Raw genomic sequence first — 19,851 nt, forward strand, 5'->3', positions numbered from 1 at the left:
GTGGTGCATTTTGCTGCCCTCCCAGTGGACCACACCCGAGTTCTGCCTTGGACTTTTATTTGAATGGAAGGAAGGCTTGAAGAGGTTCTAGAAAAATAAACGATCTTAGGTACCACACAAACTAGATGGGGTTAGGGCCGCCCCCGGGAGGTGTAGGGGATCTTTGGTCTGGGGGGGTAGGGATTGCAGGTGATGAGGGGGGCCTTAGAGGAAGCCCGTGCCTTCCCTCCCACCCAGTGGGCAGGAAGGCTGGGCACACTAGGGGGATTGGGGAATCAGAAATAGTGCTGGACGGGGAGGGTCAGAAGTCCAGCTCCAGGCAGCTTTTCCATGCACACAGCTAGTACCAGGTGCCAGGGCCACACACCCATTGCCCACCCTCCCCTCTGGGGCCTGGCAGGGGTGGAGTGCAGGCTGCAGCCCCCTGAGGCCACAGCAGCTGTGTCTCGGAAGTCCCAAGCCCAGGGTCTACGCTGCCCTGGTCAGCAGGGGCCGCAGGGCCGCAGTGCTCACAGTTCCAAGGGCTCCTCCACTGGCACAGACTGCAGCTGAGTCAGAACCTTGGCCTCAGCAGCCTCCAGCCCCTCGTCCACCTCACCCCCTGCCGCGGCTCCCAGGAGTAAGCCCTCGGAGTCGGGGTCCGGCAGCCTCAACACGGCATGGGGGGCCTGCGAGCCCAGCTCCTTCTCCCCATCCAGCAGCCCGTCAGCTCCCGAGTTCAGTTCCAGCCCTGCTGGCCACACAGGCACGGCCGCTGGTGACAGCATCAGCCCCTCAGCCGGGGCGGCAGGGAAGCCAGGCACCAGGCTGGACTGCCCTGGGGAGAAGGGCAGGCCAGTGGCCGAGGCAGCGGCTGCAGTGGCAGCTGCTGGGGGCACTGGCTGCTGTGCAGAGCTGGTGCTGACGGTGTGTGCCTCAGGGAGGGCGGGGCTGGGGGCCACCGGGAGGGTACCCTCTGGCACGGAGATGGCACCCTCTGGCTTCAGCGGCAGGGCCAGGCCAGGGCCGGGCGGCAGGACCTGGGAGACCAGCATGCTGGTGGGGAAGGTGGCCGTGAGGATGAGCTTGCCCTGCTGCACAGCCACCCCTGTCACAATGGGGCTGCCGGAGACGGGGTTGGCCAGGAGCAAGTTTCCTGAGGGAGAAGGCACCAGGTTAGAGGTGGCAAACGGCCTCTTCAGGTCTCAGGGAGACACCACCCCAGGTTCCCGCCCAGGCCTGGGTGAGGAGGCAGGGTTACCTGGGGCGGTGGCTGAAGGCAGCTGCAGGGCTGTCACGCCCACCCCAGAGTTGAGCAGGTGCACATTGGCGGGCCCTGTGGCAGCTGCCACCTTCACAGGGCTGCTGGGCCCTGCTGCCAACAGCTGCAGGGACCCCACAGCCTGGGGCGAGGGCACCACCTGGGGCAGGTTCAGTAGCGGGGAAGTGGGGTACCCAGGGGGTGGGGACAGGGGTACCACTTGTGGGGCAGCCACCGCAGGCACTGGTCCTGGGGTCAGAGGGAAGGCAGCAGCTGGTGGGGGTCCGGGCACCACTTGGGGCAGGGGTCCGGCCATGTCTTCTCCTGCTGGCCCAGACCCAGCCACTTGGGCCCCCTTGGTCTCTGGGGCCTCAGGCTGGGCTTCTTCCAGCCGCACCTCACCAGTCTGAGGGTCCAGGATCAGGGCCGCCTTGGCTTCGCCGGTTCCCTGGGGACTGGGCTGTGCTGGGGGCGGTGGAGGAGGAGGAGGAGGAGGGGCAGCGCTGCCCCCTGCGAGCAGCAGGGAGCCCAGGCTGGAGGCTTCGGCCAGAGCCAGGCTGTTGATGATGACAGGGCTGCCATTGAGGAGGACGGCCGGGGAGCTGCCAGCGGCGGCAGCCAGTAGGCTCCCGTTCACCAGGATGGAGGAGGCGGCGGCGCACGGCGCGGGAGGTGCAGCCCCAGGCAGGAAGATGGAGCCCTGGGCAGGGGGCGCTTCGGCGGACCCCGGGGCCACTCCCCTCTCCTGGGCCTCGGGACTGCGGCTGGACTCGTCCTCAGTAGTGGCGTTCCCATCTGACTCGCTGGCGGGAGAGAGACGGGTCATTCCTCTGGCCTGAAGGCTGCGCGGGATGTCTCCCCATATCCTGCCAACCCCCACACTGTGGACGGCCAGGGGCCCCACGTCCCCACCGCTTCCACGTTCTCTGGGGGAGGCAAAGGAAAGCAGACAGGCCCAGAGCAGCCAGGCGACCAGGATGCCAGCGCGGCGCCCGGGCCCTCCCTCCCCGCCCCCAGGGCGGGCATGAGCCGTGAGCGAGAGGCCAGCGGTGCGGGGTGGGAGGGGAAGGGCTTGGGTTACAGGGAAACAAGAGCTGTGGAAGGTTCACGTTTCACAACAAAGACAGGCAAGGGACCACGCTGTCCTGAGCTCGGGGCAGGGTGAGGCAGGAGGGCGGTCAGAGGGTTCCCTCGGTGTTGGGGTGAGCAGGGGCCCTACCCCTCCCAACATTTCCGATGGTTTCCCCCAGTCCGAAATACGGAGGGGGCAGTGGTGCCCAGGGGTGCCCAGGGCACGAGCCCTGTCCCACGCATGCACGTTCCGCAGACGCCCCGGGTGTGAGCAGGAGTCCGGGTGCAGGCGCGCCGACTCCCGTCGTGGGGCCGAGGTGGGGTGGGGAGCAGGGCCGCCGCTGGATGCAAACGGCCACGGAGAAACAGAGACGTGCGTGTCCCTGCTCGCGCGCGCCCTAGGACCCCTCACCTCTTGCAGGGCGCACCGCTGCTGCTCCCAGTGCGGTCACGCTGTCGCCGGTTCTTGAACCAGTTGCTGACCTGCGTGAGCGAGAGGCCGGTGAGCGTGGCCAGGCGGCGTTTCTCGTCGGGCGTGGGGTAGCGGTTGCCGCGGTAGCAGGCCTTGAGCGCGGCGCGGGAGCGCTCCTTGAAACAGTAGACAGTCTCCTCGCCGTCCCAGATGGTCTTGGGCAGCGGGAACTTCTTGCGCAGCCGGTATTTGTCCACCGCGCCCAGTGCGCGGCCGCGGGCCCGCTCAGCCTCGTGATAGCGCGCGCGCAGGTAGAGGTCCTGCAGGAAGGCGTGGTGGGCGGCCGGGAAGGGGCGGCTCTCGAGGAGTCGGTAGAGCTCGGCGTACTCGCCCCGCTGGAAAGCCACCAGGGCCCGCGCGCGCAGCACCGGGTCGCTGCCACGTAGGCGCTCGGCCGGGGGCAGTGCGCCCAGGAAGCGGCTCAAGCGGCCGGCGTGGCCCGCCTGAAGCAGCGCCTCACACACGCACGCCACCTGCTCGGGCGAGAAGCGGAGGCCCGTGGGCGGCTCGGCGGTGGCCTCCGGGGGCGACCCGAGGACGCCCGGGGATCCTGGGCCCTCCGCTCCCGCCGCCGCCGCCGCGTCGCCCGCCCCGGCCCCGGCCGCCGCCGCCGCCTCACCCTCAGCCGCCTGCAGCGTCTGCAGGAGCTGGCGCGCTTCCTCCTCCTCCTCCTCTTCGGCCGCCGCCGCCGCCGCCTCCCCCCCGGCCGCCGGCCCCGCGCTCGGCTCCCCGGGCAAGGTAGCCATGTTTTGCAACTTTGGGAAGTTCCTCCCTCCTTCTCCTCCTCCCTTGGGCTTCCCCCAGCCCCCCTCCCCCACCCGCCCCCTCCCAATCTTCTCCCCCGGCGGATCCCGCGGCGTCCTGCACCCCCAGGCGGCCCCGGTGCCAGGCCCAGCGCTCCGTTCGGGTCTCTAGATCCCCGGGTCTCTGTGTGCCCGCCCCCTCCGTCTGTCCGTGATTCTCCCTTTGTTTTCCCTCCGCCTCGGCCGCGCTTTCGGCCTCCCCTGGCTCGTGTGCCTCGGGCTCGGGGCTTCAGTTTTCCATCGGGACAACGGAGAAGGCAACGGGCCGTCTGGGAGGGTCAAGGACGCGAAGCCCCCTCCGCCCCGAGGCCGAGCTCCTGCACGCCTCCGTCGCCGGGGTCCTCTGCGGGCCCCCCCACTCTCCATCTCGGCCCGCGCTCCGCCCCTCGGAATTCCCGGCGGCTCCGCAGCGGGGGCGGGTCCGGCCGGGAGGAGGGGCGGGGGAAACGGGCCACAAAGTTTGCAGCAACTTTTCCCCCCCAATCTGCGTTCCCGGGGCGGATGCGCGTGGCCCGCGCAGGCGCGGTGGCGGGAGGAGGGCCGCGCGCGCCAGCGGCCCCACCCCCCATTCCCGACTCTTGCTGGCACAGCTGGGCCACAGCTGGGCGGGAGCAGCGCCTCCGATCGCCCCCTCCGCCTGGCTCGGTGTCAAAATGCAGCCCCTCCTCCTCCGGGCCGATCTGTCGGCTTTGCGGCCCGCTAGCTCCCTGCCCGGCCATTGACCGCCGGCGCTTGCCTTCGGGCTGGCCCTAACCACGTCCACAGCGAGCACCGCGGACCCCAAGCTCGGGACAGACCACAGAGGCTTTTTATTCACGAGGGCTGGAGGTGGGGGGGGGGGTTCCAGGTGTGGACAAACAATAAATACCGAGGGTCTTTGGGGTGGGGTTCAGTGTATCCAAACGTGGACAGGGGTGCGGGGGGAGCCTGGGGCCTGTCAGCGGTTCGGGGGGACGAGGTTAATAAATACCCAAACCACCGGGGCAGGCGGGGCCGGTTGGGACTCCGAGAGCAGCGATCGTGTGAGAAAGGGGCGCGCGGGGGCAAGAGGGGCTCCCGGGAAAGCGGGACTGGCAGCAGCGCACGGTTCCCGCGGGCGCGGGTCATGCCGGACGTGGCCACAGGAATGGCACGTCCCCTGGAGAGCGGGGCCTCGTGCGCGGGATGCGTGGTTTGCGAGCCCTTGCCGGGTGCGGGTGCGCAGAGGGTGAACACCGGCGTCCCGCCTGTCGGCCCGCCGCCTCCTCCGTCCCCCTTCTCCCCAGGCCGCGGCCCCGCGGGCCCCGCTCCTCCCTCCCCGGCCGCCAGGGGCGGGCCCGGATCACGGGGCAGGAGCTGGGCCGCCGAGCCGCTGGGCGCTCCGGACCTCTAGGGTTCAGGGGACGAGGAGGGCTCTGGGGCGGCGCCAGGCCGCGGCGCGATGGCGGCCGCGGGCCACCAGCCCAGCGCAGCCCGGGGCGGGGGCAGGAGCCAGAGCAGCGGCGGCGAGCAGGCGCAGGGGCCGCGCCTCCGGAAGGCCAGGCTTAGGGACCTGCGAGGGGACGGCCGGTTGGCTCGCGCCGGCCCCGCCCGTCCCTCCCGGGCCGCCCCCGTCCTCGTTCATTGGCTGGTCCCTAGCGGCCTGCGCCGACTGGCTACCCGAGCACCCTCCCGCGGCGAGTGGGCCGAGCCGGGCAGAGGCAGCGAAGCGGGCCGGGGGTGGCCGAGGGCGGGTGGAGCGAGGCAGGGGCAGCAGCCGCTGGACGTACCCTGGCAGGGAGCAGCAGGTGGCGGCGGTGCAGGGGGCCTGGCCCCACCAGCGGGCACTGGCCCAGAGCCACGGCCGGGGGGCCATCTAGCTGGAGAAAGAAGGACAGGTGACCCGATCGGAGGCCAGCCCAGCGCGGCCGCCCTAGGCGGGGAGCGCTACAGCGAGGGGAGTCAGGGCAGGAATTTGTTGGGGGGGGTGCGGAATTCAAGTCTGGACCGAGGGTGCTCTGGCCGCCGCGCAGCTGAGCATCTGTTCTAGAGAGCCCCGGAGACACAGGAGAGCCCTAAGTGTGTCCAGGGAGGGGGCAGAGGGCATCCGGAGGTGGGGTGGCAGCGTGAAGGCAGGGGAAGGAAAGGGGTCTTACATGGGAAGGTGGATCCGTGGCCCGGGGACTGGGGACCCCCGTGACAGCTGGAAGGAGAAGAGAGAGGCGTATGGCGCGTGGAGGACTGCAGGGGGGCGGTGGCGCGGCGTGCCCCAGCCTGGGCCCCTGCCCTCCCCGCTGTCCCCGCCTCCGGGCACCAGAGGGGCGGGGGAGGGAGACTCGCCTTCAGCCCGTTCGGCTTGCAGCAGCTGCATCCGCTCCTGCAGCTGGCGCACACGCGCCTCCAGGTCGCGGTTGAGGGCCTCTGCCTCACGGAGCTGGCTGTGGGGAGACGGCTTGGTGAGGATGGTAGCTGGGTAGGGGCAGGGGTGCAAACGTGCTGGGACAGGACCCCGACCTGGCGAAGTTCTGGTTGGCCACACGGATGGCCTCCAGCTCCTGGCTCAGGCTCTGCCGAGTGAGCGCCTCTTCCTCCAGGGCCTCCTGGAGCACACCCAGGGTCACCTCGGCCTCGGCCACTGCTGCCGCCGGGAGGGCCACTGGAACCGCCACTTCAGCCTGCACCGGAACCGCCACTTCAGCCCGCACGGGGGCTGCTACTTCAGCCTGCACCGGGGCACCAGGTTTAGTGCTGTCCACCGGCAGGGCCACTGGAACTGCCACTTCAGCCTGCACACAGGGATCAGGCTTAGTGGTGTCCCCAAGCCTGGGACATGCACTCCACAGGGGGCTCTCACTAGTTCTCCAATCTAGTATCTGGGGCCCTCACAATTCCCCCATTTCATGCCTTTTGGCTCCCATCAGGACCTGACACCCCCTCCCTGGCCTGCAGTCTCTAGCCTCCTGCAGCTCCCTGCAGCCTCAGCCCAGGCCCACCTTCCTGCAGGCCTCACTGGGCGTGTGTCTTGCTGCCCTCCAATCTCCCACAGGGTACCTCTCTACATGCTCCCCTTGGTCACTAGCCAGCACCCTGTGTCTTAGCTCTGCCTGCACCTGCCATGCTGCAGGAAGCCCTGCCTTCCGGCTCCCATCCCTCGGAACCACCTCCTCCACCCACTCACTGTTTCCTCCAGGAGAGGCCTCGCATGGTCAGGACTGGGCAGTTGCACCTGTGGCTCAGGCAATTGCTCGGCCTCCAGTTCCATGGGGGTGGGGCCTGGGGGCTCACTGTCCCTGGGAGAGGAAGGGAGAGAACGGAAGAGAGCAGGTCATGCCCCATGCTGCTGATCCTGCAGATAAACCTGGCAATGGTTGCCAGCCTCCGGGGCTTGAGGATGAGGAGGGCTTGGCAGAAGGGGCACTGTCACCTCCACAATGGCCTTGGGAACCCCTAGATGGCACCGCTAGGAATCACACACACCCCTCACGCTCAGCTACAGGCCACACAATAGGAAAAGAGCCAGAAAAGTGGGGTGCGTGCCACCCAGCAGCCACTCCTGGACATGCACAGGACCCTGCTGCTGACTGCTCGTTCCGGCTGCATGAACCACAGGGGGTGGGGTAGATCCTGGCCCTCGCAACGGGGTGGCAAGGGAGGAGCAGGCGTGTGCTCCATGGTGCTGCTGGCTGCATGGCCCCCAGGCAGGGCCTCTGGTGCCCACTGCCTTCTCCCCCACACCTTCACCTCTCCACGTGGTCAGCAGGGCTCTATGCACAAAATGAGTGTCTCTAAAAGACATCATCATTAGGGCAGGTAGCCAAGAAAGCATATATACCCGGGGTGGCCAGCCCGGCTGACGCCGAGCTCCTACAGCTGTGCCACAGTGCACCAGGCACCAGTGCAGAGGGGCTGCCAGGCCATGGGTGTGCCTCTGTGGCATCACAGTCTAACTTAATTTTTTGTTAATCAGTCAGGAATCCCTTCTGGTTTTTTCCCTTAATTTTTTTTTTTTACTTATTTCCATTTGAAAGGCAGAGAATGAGAGAGAGAGAGAGCTTTGATCTGCTACTTCACTCTCCAATGCCCAGAACAGTCAGGGCGGGGACAGGCTGAAACCATCCAACCCTGCAGGTCATGGCTGCTGCGCCACCAGGCCACCGGGTCTGAAGGGGACTAGTGCCTCAGAGATGAGGGCCTGCGCCAAACACCCATCCCAAATCTACAATATCAAAGTGCGTATTGGCACAGAGCCAGTGGCCCCACGGCTCAGGACGTGTTCAGGGCTGCCTTGGAGGCTCCCAGAGCCCATGCAACTGCTGCTCCTCCTGACAAGCCCCGGCCCTTCCCCGTGGGCCTGCGCTGGCGGGGCTTACCTGAGCGCGGTGCAGGAGTAGGAGAATCCCACGAAAGGCAGGTGGACGCCCAGTGGCATGGCCTCCCGGATGTCAGACAGCGTCTCCTGCACGGCAGATGCACACGGGTTGGGGCCGGCCCCTCACACCCCCAGCCCAAGGAAATGGCTCTTCCATCACGTCTCCTGGCATTCCGCTGCCTCCCATCGGGGCCTGTGCCGTTGTAGTTAGGCACTGCAGGCTCAGGGTGATGTATTAGTGCTCTGTGCCCACAGCTTCCCTACACTCCAGGCTGATGCAGTGAACAGCTGACAGAAATGACCTAGCAAAGGACTTGCCACTGTGGTGCTGCCAGCATCCCACACAGGTGCTGCTTCAAGTCCTGGCTGTGCCGCTTGGGCTCCAGCTCCCTGCTAGTGTGCTTAGAAAAGCAGTGGAAGACAAGTCAAGTGCTCGGGCCAGGGAGTCCAGGCAGGAGACCAGGCTGCATCTCTGGGCTTCAGGGCCAGCTTTGGCAGCCATCTGGGAGAGTAAACCAGCAGGTGAACCATCTTTCTCTGTAACTCTGCCTTTCAAATAGCCCCCTGCTCCAGGAAGCTTTCCAGAACCTTCTGCACTCCCCATCTCGCCTCTAATGGACCAGGGGCCTTATGGTCCAGGGACCATAAGTGCAGGTCACCACAGGTCACTGGTTTCGAACGGACAAGTCACCGCCCTCACTGCACAGGGGGTGGGGGACGGGCACGCGAAGGGGGTCCCCTCAGCTGAGCAGGGGCCGCAGGTACCTACCCCGCCCCCGCTCACCATGGCAGTGAGCCCATCCTCCACCACATCGAAGTTGCACGTGTCAGTGGCACCCTCAAAATCCGGTATAAAGGGGGGCACGCTGTCCCGCAGGCCATCCCAATCGAGGCCCAAGAAGAAAGGGTGCTTCTGGAAGTCGGCTGCCCCCTGCCGGCCTAGCCGGGTCTCTGGGGGACACAGCAGCCTCTGGATGAGGTCTCGGGCCTCCTCAGGGACGCCCACGTCGGCCAAGGGCAGAGTCAGGTGCTCCTGCTCGGAGGGAAGAAGGCAGGTGTGTCAGCACGGAACATGCGCAGGACGCGCCCAGGCCTCCTGGGGACAGCGCCCACCTGGTAGTGGACGATCTTGCCGTAGGTCTCGGCAGTAGAGTCGGCATAGAAGGGCGTCTGTCCGTAGAACATCTCGTAGGCGAACACGCCCAGTGCCCACCAGTCACACTCGGGCCCGTAGCTGCCTGCTCCAGGCCCACCGCCCACGGCCTGCAGGATCTCAGGGGACAAGTAGTCCGGCGTGCCCACAGCCACCAGTGACCGCACCTGAGCCAGGAGCCCAGGCGGCTCTGAGCTCTGGCCTCGCCCCACCACCAGCCCCCTCCAGACCTCGCCCCTAGGGCGGGTCCAAGAGGAGGTCTCTATCTTGTCCCTCCCCCCGGGGCAACAGGTGCACGCTCACCGTCCCATCTGCCCTCAGCTTGAGGCAGGAGCCGAAGTCGGCCAGGCGAATGTGGCCGCAGCGGTCCAGCAGGATGTTGTCTGGCTTGATGTCTCTGCACGGAGAGAACCCCGGGGGTATAGGGGAGTCGCCTTCCCACTTCCTGGCTAAGCTCTGCTCCTGTGGGCGGCGCCTGCCTCGGGCCCCACCCAGGAGCCTCTAGGATGATGCAGGGGACCCTGCTCCTTGGGCCCCGCCCTCTCTGGGCCTCAAACTTTGTGGGATCTCTGTAGGGTGCAAGCTTCACTACCCTCTCCTCCGGGCCCGCCTCTTGGCCCCCGCCCTGCCCCTCCACCATGCCACGCCCACCTGTGCACATAGCCCAGCTGGTGCACTGAGTCTATGGCCATGACAATCTCTGCTAGGTAGAAGCGCGCCATCTCGGCTGGGATCCGTTCCCCAAACTTGCTCAGCAGCGTTAGCAGGTCCCCGCCCACGTAGTACTCCATGACCAGGTACTGGGAGGGGGAGTGTCATAGGGGTCAGAACCCCCCAGGCACCAAGCACTGCACTTGCCCAGGATGCTCAGTCCAGAGACAGGGATCCCGCAGCCCAATCCCAAGGGATCCTGCAGCCCAATCCCAAGGGATCCTGCAGGCCAAATCGGGTTCCCCTCTCCCCAAAACTGCCTCTCCTGGGGATATGGCTTGGCAGATTCGCTCCCCCCTGAGGTTCAGGGGGAGAGAACCTAGAGACCTCCTCATACCACGGCAGAGTTCCCAGGTACTCCTTGCCCCCCGTCAGTGACGCCACAACTTGGGGAAGACCCTATGCTAGCCAAGACCCTCCCTTCCCAGCAGGAGCCCCTTAGAACCAGCCTTGGCAGGGCAGTGGGGAGCTTCAGGGCCCCGATCATGGCCATGCCAAGCACTTCCCGCACTCAGCACCCGACCTTCTTCTCCCTGCCACCGTCCCTAGCACCCCCACGGGGGGCTCACCAGGTAGTTCTCGTCCTGGAAGGCAAAGTGCAGCTCTGTGATCCAGCGCCGATCCCCGTTCACCAACACATCCCTCTCTTCCCGGAAACACGACACCTGCGGGGCACCACGGAGCTGGCGCGAGGCAGCACGGTGGGGGTGATCGTCGACGGCCCCCGCCCTCAGCCCGGCCCCTCACCTCGCCCCTCTTCAGCATGTCCCACTTATTCATGATCTTCATCGCATACACCTGGCCCGTCTGCTTCATCTTCACCACCGCTACCTGAAGGCCCAAGCAGAATGACTGGGGCCGGAGGAGGCGGAGCCCAGAGCCGGCCCCACCTCCAAGCCCGCCCGCCTGCAACTCTAGCACTCGGCCATTCATCAATTTCTGCGGCTCCGCCCAGAACGCCGATGCTCCGCCCACCGTAAAGGCCCCTGCTTCTCGCGGGGCGGAGCTCGGCCGCCGCTCGGGGCTCACCTCGCTGAACGCCCCGCGTCCGATCACCTTCAGAATCTCGAAGTCCTCTCTTTGTAGCCGGACCTCCTTAAGCCTTGCCGCAATGGGCTCCGCTGCGGAGCAGGGGGAGGCCCAGGGTCACAAGCGGAGAGAGGAGCCCCCCTACCCAAGCCTGCCCTTCTGCCTCTCAGCTTTAGCTTAGGACTTCCGTTTCCAAGGGCTCCCCACCACCATGAGCTGTGAAGTTATGGGTGCCAAAAACTGCCCTTCAGAAGAGAAGCGGGGAAGCCAGTTTGGGAAGGAAACTGAGCCCAGTTCCCTGCAATGCCTCCCCCCCTCACCCGCCTGCACTGGGGGTGTATGGGAGGGGGCTGCGTGCTTGAGTCCCACTGCCCGGGATCTCAGCTGGTACTTGTTGGGTTACCGCCCCCAGCTGCAGTGGGTCAGGTGCAGGTGGCCCTCGGACACAGCATTGGGGGCTGGGGAATTGGTGCCCACGTGGACATACAGTCTGGCCTCAAGCACTTTGGCACTTAGTGCTCTGGGGCTCATCTGCAACAGGGCTGGAGCAGGGCTGCCTCTCTGCCCCCTCCATCTCAGCTCCAGGTCAAGGTGTGGAGGGGCCAAGGCCTGGGGTGGAGGCCTGGCCCCTCGTGGGTGGGAGAAGTGGGACTTCAGAGGCAGGACAGAGTGGGCTGTGAACAGACGTGAGAAGAGGGAGACAGCGTGGCGGCGGGGGGCTTCTGGGGGATTCCAAGGGGGAAAGGGAGAGGGGCCAGCAGGAGGGAGCCAGCCCAAGCCGGGGCCAGGGACGGGGGAGGGACGCAGGAGCAGGCTTTGAGCCCTTTTAAGGCAGCGCGAACCCAGGCCCCCTCCCCCGCCCGGGAGGCCGGGGAGGGAGGGGCCGCAGGATGCGGCTCAGGCCACAAAAGGAGCGCTGCCTCCAGGGGATCCCCCTCCCCCACGCCAGGTCTCAGTTTACCCTGACAACCCACCACCCACACCGCCCAGAGTGGGACCAAGGTGACCCCAGGGGCTGAGTAGGTGGGCCCTTGACCTCCCCCTCTGCAGAGCAGGAGGAGGGAGAGGCCCAAGCCTGGGGCCACAGGAGAGGCTAGCAGACAAGAAGGAGCAGAGACAAGCCACTGTGACACACGCAGGCCAAGGAGCAAGAGCGGGCATGGGGGCGGAGACAGGCACTTGGAGGGAGAGTGGCAGGTGTCAGGAGCTGCAGCGCGCCTGAGATCTGGGTTAGGGGAGCGCGTGCCAGGTGCCGTGCAGTGGACCTGGACCTGTCCTCAGGGCCTGGAAGACACTGTGAGGAGGGGCTCACAGGGTCACCTCCAGGGGAGTCAAACAGGGAGCCATGTGGGCTGGCTGGAGCCAAGAGTGGGAGTGGGAGTAGGGAGGGGTCCAGACTCCACAGGCAAAGTAGGCACCCCCCCAAAACCCCCAAGCTGTCCTTCCTGAACTGGAGGTGGGCAGAGGGAAAGCTGAGTGGCGCCTGACTGCAAAGCTGGTTCTCCCCCAGGGCCTGAGTGAGTCACTATGCCCGCCCAGTGCCCAGCACCTGTCAGGGCAGCTGGGAAGCCTGGCGCCGGACACCTGCCCCAGCCACGCCCCTGGCAGCTGGCCCATGCCGGTTCTCCCAGCCTACCCTTGTTCATGCGGAAGCAGGCCAGGGGGTCCCAGGAGATGGAGTCCCACATGTCTCTAAGTCTAGCCTTGAGGATGGGGTACAAGACAACAGGAAACTGTCCAGCTCGGCCTGCTGTGGCCCCTACGCTATAGCTCTGAGTCATGGCCATCCTGGCAGGTTGACCTTCCTTTGCTTGCCAGGGTGGCATGTGTGAGTAGGGGTATGAGGCTCCAGTGCCCAGGCCCAACTTCTGGGCCACCTGTGTGGTGGGGGCAGGGATCACCCCAAATCCATCCTGTCACCACAAGCTGGGACCCTGGTTCAGCTGGCTCTCCTGCCTCTGCCCCTGCCCAGGGCCCCCACTCCACAGCCTGGGAGAGCCCATGGAGGTGCCACTCACCCCACTGCAAGAAGTCGGCCACGTACTTGTCCTGGGCCAGGTCGGAGGCGCCCAGTTCCTGGTGGACGCCCAGGAGAAGGTCGAGCAAGGGCTCCAGGCCCAGGAAGCCGGGGTCCAGCACCAGCGCCTGGAGCCGCCGCAGCCGCACCTCGGCTGACATGTTGGGCAGGCAGCACCATGGCCCCTCCCCGGGCCGGGGCTCGGGGCTTCCTCCTGTCACAGGGCCCAGCAGCCCCTGTCCAGGCCCCGCAGCCCTGGCCGCATGTCTGCCTGTCCCTGGCTGTCCCCTGGGCCTCTCTGGCCACTTCTCTCAGTTGCTGAGGTCTCCTCCTCCTCTCTCCCCACCCCCTGAGCCTGCCCCCTCCTGCCTCCCAGCCTTAACCCCTCACAGGCCAGCCCCCTTCAAGTCCCTCCTGGCCAGTCTTCTCAGAACCCTTCAGGGCTGGACTGGGGAGACAGATGGATGGAATTCAATTCTTGCAGTCCCCACCCCCCCATAAAAAGGTGGGCCACAGTTGATAGCCACAGGTGTCCCACCCATTGCCAAGAGGGGGCCAATCACTGCTCCAACATCCAGAACAGCTCTCCCTCGCTCCTCACCAAGGTGGGGGGTGGGGGTGGGGAAAGAGGAAGGGACCAGGACTGGGCAGGGGGGTGGGAGGCAGGGGGGGACAGGGCAGCTCCTCCTGTGAGTCAGCCCTGGATTCCGACTCGGGAGCAGTTAAGTTTAGCCCGCAGTCACCCCCATGTTTTATACTGGCTTTTTTGGCAAGTGGGGAAGGGGTGGGTAAGCAGAAGAGGGGAGGGAACACTGGGACGGGGTGGGGGGCTAGTCAGAGCCTGGGGGAGGCGGGCAGTGGAGCTGAGTCCTCCCCAAGCAAGTGAGACCCCAAAAATAGCTTCTTGGCAGCTGGCCGGGCAGCCACATTCTTGCCCAGGCTGGGATTAGAAACAGAAACATTTCGGGGCATGGAGGGAGCAGAGAGCCCAGAGCCGCGCGATTGGCCCCAGCTGCCAGGCAGGGGAGAGGACCAAGGGAGAGGGAGGTTGTACAGAATTCCCGCCTCCAGGGAAGGCTCCACTAGGACAATCAGAGGTAATAAGGAGGGCCCAGGGGAGGGGATGCACCTCAGAACCCCCAAGCCCATCTCAGTGCTGACCAGCCCGGTCCAGCTCCACTATGCCCTGGCCTGCAGCATTTCCTGCCCTCAAGGCTGGGGCGGCAGGCAACCGACTCCTGCATGGGAGACCTGGAAGAAACTCCTGGCTCCTGACTCTAGCCTGGCCCAGCCCTGGCCCTTGTGGCCATCTGTGAAGTGAACCAAGAGGATGGAAGATCTGTCTCTCCCTTTCTCTGTAACTCTTTCAAATCAATACATTTAAAAGGAAGCACTGTAGGGGGCCGGCGCTTATCCGCATGTCAGTGCGTACGTACACACACACACACACACACACACCCCACCCCCCCACCCCCACCCCGCACAAGGGACCAAAACGCTGTGCGAACACTGAAACTTTAGTATAAATACAAGGTCCTGGACATGGGGGTGGGGGGAACCCCGAGGGGCTCCCATAACTTAATACTCTCCAGAACACAGACAAGAGCAGGGGTGGAGGGGGGCTGGGCGAGGGGCTCTCCCGGCCTGTGCTCTCAGCACTGTGGAGCTGGGGCTCTTCTGAGCCGGGGATTTCTCCCTGCCGCGCCCAGGAGTGACCAGTCACATGCTGGGGACAGGGGTGCGGGGTAACACTGGCGTTCCAGAGGAAGGGGTCATTGTACTTGGCAGTGGGTGGGGAGGCCACAGGGGCTGCCACGCTCCGTCTCAGCCCCACCCCGCCCCGAGCGTGGGCCAGGCGGGGAGAGCCGCACAAGTCCATGTCATGGTTAGTCTTGTTAATGCAGTCATCCGTGGGCTCAATGAAAGGGTTATGGCTAGGAGGCTGGGGCGCAGGGTGGGGACCCCCACTATCCAGGACTTCACACCACTGTGCCACTTGGGGAGTTGCCTGGCTGGGAGGAGATGCCCTGGGGAATGAAAACGGAGAGATATAGGTGGGATTAGGGACCATCTGGGGTCCCCAGGGCTATGGCCACCATGGCCATGTCCAGCCACCCACACTCCAGCAGGCTCAGCTGGCCTCCTTGGCTTGTAGGTGGCTCTTTTATATAGCCAACCTCTGGGGTACTGGGCATGAATGGTGGGGTGCAGGCAGGTGGAGAGGGGGAAATTGGGGTTCCCTCCTGTGGGGGGCTGAGGTTAGGGACCCCCTGAGATGTTGGAGGGGAACAGACTTGGGGGAAAAATCCTACCTCTACCACTGACTTGTTGGGTGACCTGGGCCAACTTCCTTCCCCTCTCTGGGCCTCGGTCTCCTCGTCTGTGAACTAGGGAGATAGAAGGGGAAGGGACTCTTGCAGAATTCAATCAGACCCCCCAAACCTCGACACCCCTGTGTCAGAGGCACCCAAACTACACGCCCCAGCTGTTCGGGAATTCAGGGCTCCAAGGACCCAGGCTGCAGCATCCTGCCCAGCTCTGAGCAGTGGGGACAGTGGGCACAAGCCACAGGAAGCAGGAGCCTCCAGGTGTGAGGTCAGGGGGTGGGGGCCTGCCCGGGCTCACGCAGTGCCTGCAGTGCACAACTGGCACCCGAGCCTCTCCTCTCAGCCTGCACCTGCAGCAGTGGAGGACTGAGGCGTCACGCCAAGCCCGTGGGCATCCATCTTGCCCCTGGTTGTGCTCTGGCCCAAAGGACACGAATAACTGTCTTAAAAATTTAAAAATCCCATAGGTGGATTCTTGCCTGGAAGGAGAAAACCACCAGGACCCAGATGCGCATGCCCAGTGGGCAGCTCCTGCGTGCTGGTCCCGCTCTGGGGCATCAGCCAGGGACAAGTGTCCCATCCACCCCCTGTGCCTGCAGGGGCCCTGGGGCACTCACAGCCTTGCCGGGCCGCGCCCAGGTGCAGATGAGGCCCTCCTGGCACGCGGTGATGATGCAGTCCTCCAAGAACAGCAGCACCGTCAGCCGCTCCTGGGCGATCTTCTTGCACACCAAAGGCTCGAGCAGCGGCACCTCGTGGATGCGCGGGCACAGCGCGGTGCCCAGCACCTTGGCAGGGTCCAAGCGGCTACGGGGGGCGGGGCCGCTGGGCTTGTCTCCGCTGCTGCCACCGCCCCCACGGCTGATGTTGCCCAGGCTGTGGTAGCGCTTGTGCTCCTTCTCGGCCCCGCGGTCCCGCCGCTCCTGCAGCGTGAGCGTGGCGAAGCGGCCGATGCCGAATGGCGTGCCGGGCTCTGCCGTGGCGGCCACTGCTGCCGTGCCTGGGCCACCCGCCTTGCCCCCGCCTGCCGGGTGCGGCAGGCTGTTGGAGCGGGAGAGCGAGCGGGGCAGGGGCCCTGGGCCGGGCTCACCACCCCGAGAGCTGCTGGTAGCAGGCGGTGTGGTGCCGGGGGTGCCAGGCAGAGTGCGGGTGCGGGCCAGGGGTGGGTGTGGGTATAGCACATCCTCTGTGAGGTCCCACAGGCAGAACTGCGTGTCCTGGCCCGCTGAGCCAAAGCGGTAGGTGATGGAGCCAGCCTTGGGCAGTGGCGAGAGGGGGGCGCCCCCGCCCTCGGTTTCCTCCTCCTCCTCGCCACTCTGCTCTCCGTCGCCGCCAGTGGCCGCAGCCTCTTCTGCACGCGTGGTGTAGGGGTCAAAGGCGACCGCGTTGACCCACGACTTATGGCCATGGCCACGGGCTACCACGCGGCCCTCGGCGAAGGACCACACAGTGACTAGGTCATCTTCGCCCCCGGTGACCACGTAACGGCCGTCGGGGCTCCAGCACACACACAGCAGGCCCCCAAAGTAGCTTTTCATGAGGCCGCGCAGGAGCATGGAGTCGAAGTGGAAGACTCGCAGGCAACCGTCCTGGCTGACACAGGCCAGGTGCCGGCCGTCGGGTGAGAAGGCAAACTCGTTGAGGGGCCCCTCGCCCACGGCCCACTTGGCCAGCGGGTTGCGGGGTGCTTTGCTCTTGGCAGCGTAGACGGCGAAGCCCTCGCCCTGCTTTAGCAGGCTGTACTGTGGCGGCGCCGAGGCGCACGGGTGGCTCACGTGGTAGAGATACAGGTGGCCGCTGGCGTGGGAGGCCAAGAACAGGCTCTCCGACTCAGGCAGCCACTTCAGGTAGGTCACCTTGGTCTTGTCGATCAGCCGCTGCCGAGGGAGACGGGGTGGGGGTTTGGGAGGAGGAGGAGGCTATACCCTTGGCAGACCTTCTCCCAGGTCAGCCCAAGAAAGCTCTGGCTGTGGGCTACCTCACCAAGGGACACGAGTCACGGGAACGCAGGGCACAGTAGCTGCTGGGGAGGTGACCTGGGACCCTTAAGGTCCCATCTGGACTGATGGGCAGCCCCACTGGCCAGGAGGACTGTCTTCTTGTCTGTCCCTTATTCCCATCTCAACCCAATTGGCTTTGAAGCACAACAGTCAGCACAAATGGCAGCAGCCTAAGGACAGGCCCTCCATCTGGTATACCCTTCGGCACAGGGCGGGACACACAGCACAGGCTCCCTGAGAATACTGCCTGGCCAGGCAGATGATGACACGGCCCTGCCCTTCCAGGCGCCCCTGTTCTCACATACAGCCCCTCCACACAGCCTGAGGGTTTGCCCTTGCCAATGTACCCTGAGCCAGATTTCTCAGCAGCCAGCACCACCCAGTCCAGTTCAGGCCACCAGCAACCCTGGAACGCCCCTGCTGCTCCCTGAGTTCGATAAATGCACCTGCCTCCCGCCCGTAAGAGATCAAATACGCAATGAAGTTCTCTCCTTGTCCTGCTCCGGGTCCCTCCTCCAGGTCCACCCTGGCCCCACACCACTCTGCTCCCCTCTCGCGGGTCACCCTCCCTCACCCCAGTGTCACCACCTACTGGAATGCAGCCAACGGGGCTCAGGCAGCACCATTCCCCGCTTTCTCTGGCATGGACTAACCATTCCCCAGGCCAGGGCCTCGGCTGGCTTTGTTCTAGCCCAAGCGCTTGCCCCAGTGCCTGGCACACAGGGCTGGCTTCGTAACGGTTCTGTGAATGGAGGGGCTCATCAGTGTGCAGCATTCACCACTCCGCTCGCTCCCTGCGGCCATGAGCGTGGTCTGGGAATGCAATAAGACACAGTGCCCCCTGCCCGCAGATAAAGCCGCTGGCTGCTCAGGGATGGAGCAATGTGCTCGCAACTCGAGAGCCTGGGCATCAAATCCGTCCCCACTCGCCTCCTGCAGCTGATGCCAACTGAAGGGCACAGGTGGCACGCACCCCTGCCCCTGGTCCCCGTCCTCCCTCCTCCCAGCCACCCGCAGCACTGCACCCACCTCCTCATTAAACAGCTTGCTGGTATCCTTCTTGATGAGATCCAGGTACTGCACTTGGCCGGCTGAAAAGCCCACAAGCAGGGAGATGCTCTCGGTGGCCGCAGTGAACTGGTTGAAATCATGGCAGGTGGGCTGGGTGCCCTTGTAGATGCGCTTGTCGATGGGCTTGTTGAGGTCGATGGACTGAGGGGCAGGGGGTGGGTACAGGAGTTAATGGTATAGACCACTGAGAGGAAGGAAGAGGGTGCTGAGGTTGGGTTAAACCACCAAGAGGAAGTTGGGGTCAGTCCCTAAGGGAAGTGGGTAAGCCGGTGGGAAGAGGTGTGACCACAGACAGGAAGGGACTCAGATCACAGAGGACCAAAGGAAAGTAAATGCAGAGAAAGCCCCCCCCCTGCGGTGCTGTCCAGAAGCCGGACACACCCTGCCCTCTGTGCCCTCTGCTGCCGGGTCCCCGGTACCCTGAGCTTCAGGTCTTCCCACGCTCCCTCCCAACCCCAAACCTTACACCAGCCTCTTTAACAACTCGCCCCTGCAATCTAGCTCCCTGCCCTCCCAATGCCCTCCCCAGAACTCTAGAGCCCAACAACCTCATACCCACAGGGCAGATGGTGTGGATCCCATCTCACCTCATGGTACTCCTGCTAATCCCCTCGCGGCAGCGGCCCACCACCCCACCTTAACACTACAGGGGTCTCTCAAACCTCCTCCTGGTCCCATAGCCACGCCCACCCGAGCCTTCCCTCCTGTGCTCCCTCAGACCTTAAAGAGTCACCTCAAAAGGGCCTTGCCTTGATCCCACTCATTCCTGGGCTCCCCAAGGCTCTGGGGGTTGGGGACAGCCCCCACAGCACCTGCACCTGAGCTTTGTTCTCATCTAGGAGTCACCTGCGGTGGGCGTCACCTCCCTGAGGATGAGGGGGTACCCCGAATCTCCATCCCAACACCCCACCCCTGCAGAATCCATTGCCCTTCACGATCCTGCATTCCCTCATGAGCGCACTGGATGGCGGGGACCCACGGGAGACCCCACTCCGGGGACCCCCGCACCCCTTCACCTCTCCCCGCCCCGGGTCTCACCCGCTGACTCCCGCGGCGGCAGCAGCCCGGGTAGAAATAGAGCTCGCGGCCCAGATTGAAGCAGACGCGGTCTCCCCCGGCGCCCAGCCCCGCGGGCGTGGCGGGCGGCTCCCCGGCCCCGGCGCCGCCGTCGGGCTCCCCGAGGCGCACGAGGCTGAGGCGCACGGCGGGCAGAGCGGCGGGCCCCGGCCCAGGCCCCGCTGGTGGCGGCGGGGACGACGCGGGGCCCGCGGCGCCGGGGCCGGAGGCGGCCGAGGCCGGGCCGGGCGGGGGCTGCGGCGGCTGCGGCGGCGCCGGGGTCTGGGCGGAGGGCGGCCCGGACCTGCGAGCCGCGCCGTCCCCGGGGAGCAGCTTGTAGAAGCCCTCGCGGGTGCGAAACTGCGACTTGATCTCCGCGCAGTCCCCCATGGCGGCCCCGGGGCCCGAGCCGCCCTCAGCGCCGCCCGCCGCCATCTTGGGCGCCCCCTCGGGGCCCCGCAGCTGCCGGACGCCGGGGGGACCGCGCCGGAAGGGGTAGGGCCGTCGCCTAGGCGACGCCTCCTCGATTGGCACCTGGGTCGGAAGGCGGGACGAACCTCCCTTCGTCGCTCGG

General features: G+C 65.7%; 3 protein-coding genes across 7 annotated transcripts; all 3 read right to left on the minus strand.

The window, feature by feature from the left end:
• Window positions 1-40: 40 nt before the first annotated feature.
• Window positions 41-3,529, minus strand: SIX5 (SIX homeobox 5). Its single transcript, XM_040996235.1, has 3 exons — window positions 2,724-3,529; window positions 1,241-2,043; window positions 41-1,135 (listed from the first exon to the last, which is right to left on the minus strand). The coding sequence occupies exons 1-3, from the start codon at window positions 3,527-3,529 to the stop codon at window positions 510-512; spliced, it is 2,235 nt and encodes a 744-aa protein (XP_040852169.1). The 3' UTR covers window positions 41-509.
• Window positions 3,530-4,954: 1,425 nt separating this feature from the next.
• On the minus strand, window positions 4,955-13,116 carry DMPK (DM1 protein kinase). 4 transcript variants are annotated; one of them, XM_040996239.1, is made up of 15 exons: window positions 12,825-13,116; window positions 10,807-10,898; window positions 10,525-10,608; window positions 10,347-10,442; window positions 9,718-9,866; window positions 9,370-9,463; window positions 9,027-9,233; window positions 8,698-8,946; window positions 7,915-8,000; window positions 6,723-6,834; window positions 6,059-6,219; window positions 5,885-5,982; window positions 5,701-5,747; window positions 5,335-5,420; window positions 4,955-5,117 (listed from the first exon to the last, which is right to left on the minus strand). In XM_040996239.1, the coding sequence occupies exons 1-15, from the start codon at window positions 12,982-12,984 to the stop codon at window positions 4,955-4,957; spliced, it is 1,884 nt and encodes a 627-aa protein (XP_040852173.1). In that variant the 5' UTR covers window positions 12,985-13,116. The 4 variants fall into 4 exon arrangements, with proteins under 4 accessions (XP_040852173.1, XP_040852174.1, XP_040852175.1 ...); XM_040996240.1 differs by having other exon boundaries at window positions 6,059-6,260; window positions 6,758-6,834; window positions 12,825-12,984; XM_040996241.1 differs by having other exon boundaries at window positions 6,059-6,260; window positions 6,758-6,834; window positions 8,683-8,946; window positions 12,825-12,984.
• Window positions 13,117-14,332: 1,216 nt separating this feature from the next.
• DMWD (DM1 locus, WD repeat containing) lies at window positions 14,333-19,712 on the minus strand. Of its 2 annotated transcripts, XM_040996271.1 has the most exons (5): window positions 19,260-19,712; window positions 18,180-18,362; window positions 15,768-17,027; window positions 15,136-15,210; window positions 14,333-14,850 (listed from the first exon to the last, which is right to left on the minus strand). In XM_040996271.1, exons 1-5 carry the CDS (start codon window positions 19,710-19,712, stop codon window positions 14,803-14,805), a joined length of 2,019 nt encoding a protein of 672 aa, XP_040852205.1. In that variant the 3' UTR covers window positions 14,333-14,802. The 2 variants fall into 2 exon arrangements, with proteins under 2 accessions (XP_040852205.1, XP_040852206.1); XM_040996272.1 differs by lacking the exon at window positions 15,136-15,210.
• Between the last annotated feature and the right edge of the window lie 139 nt (window positions 19,713-19,851).

Source organism: Ochotona curzoniae, unplaced genomic scaffold (genome assembly GCF_017591425.1).
Source record: "Ochotona curzoniae isolate NIBS_2020 unplaced genomic scaffold, NIBS_Ocur_1.0 patch260, whole genome shotgun sequence".
Lineage (NCBI taxonomy): Eukaryota > Metazoa > Chordata > Mammalia > Lagomorpha > Ochotonidae > Ochotona > Ochotona curzoniae.

What these genes read in the sequence shown, in the direction of transcription:
- DMWD (XM_040996271.1), bottom strand. Translation starts at nt 19,712, where the DNA reads ATGGCGGCGGGCGGCGCTGAGGGCGGCTCGGGCCCCGGGGCCGCCATG. An exon ending in GCAAGCTGTTTAATGAGGAG is followed by an intron (nt 17,028 to 18,179) that starts GTGGGTGCAGTG and finishes CTCCCTCGGCAG; the next exon opens with CGGCTGATCGACAAGACCAA. An exon ending in GGGCGCGGCCCGGCAAGGCT is followed by an intron (nt 15,211 to 15,767) that starts GTGAGTGCCCCA and finishes CTATCTCCCTAG; the next exon opens with TTCACAGACGAGGAGACCGA.
- SIX5 (XM_040996235.1), bottom strand. Translation starts at nt 3,529, where the DNA reads ATGGCTACCTTGCCCGGGGAGCCGAGCGCGGGGCCGGCGGCCGGGGGG. An exon ending in AGCGGTGCGCCCTGCAAGAG is followed by an intron (nt 2,044 to 2,723) that starts GTGAGGGGTCCT and finishes CTCTCCCGCCAG; the next exon opens with CGAGTCAGATGGGAACGCCA. An exon ending in GCCTTCAGCCACCGCCCCAG is followed by an intron (nt 1,136 to 1,240) that starts GTAACCCTGCCT and finishes CTTCTCCCTCAG; the next exon opens with GAAACTTGCTCCTGGCCAAC.
- DMPK (XM_040996241.1), bottom strand. Translation starts at nt 12,984, where the DNA reads ATGTCAGCCGAGGTGCGGCTGCGGCGGCTCCAGGCGCTGGTGCTGGAC. An exon ending in GACGCGGGGCGTTCAGCGAG is followed by an intron (nt 10,609 to 10,806) that starts GTGAGCCCCGAG and finishes TTGGGCCTTCAG; the next exon opens with GTAGCGGTGGTGAAGATGAA. An exon ending in ACCTGCTGCTCCCTGCCAGG is followed by an intron (nt 5,118 to 5,334) that starts GTACGTCCAGCG and finishes GTCCCCTCGCAG; the next exon opens with GTCCCTAAGCCTGGCCTTCC.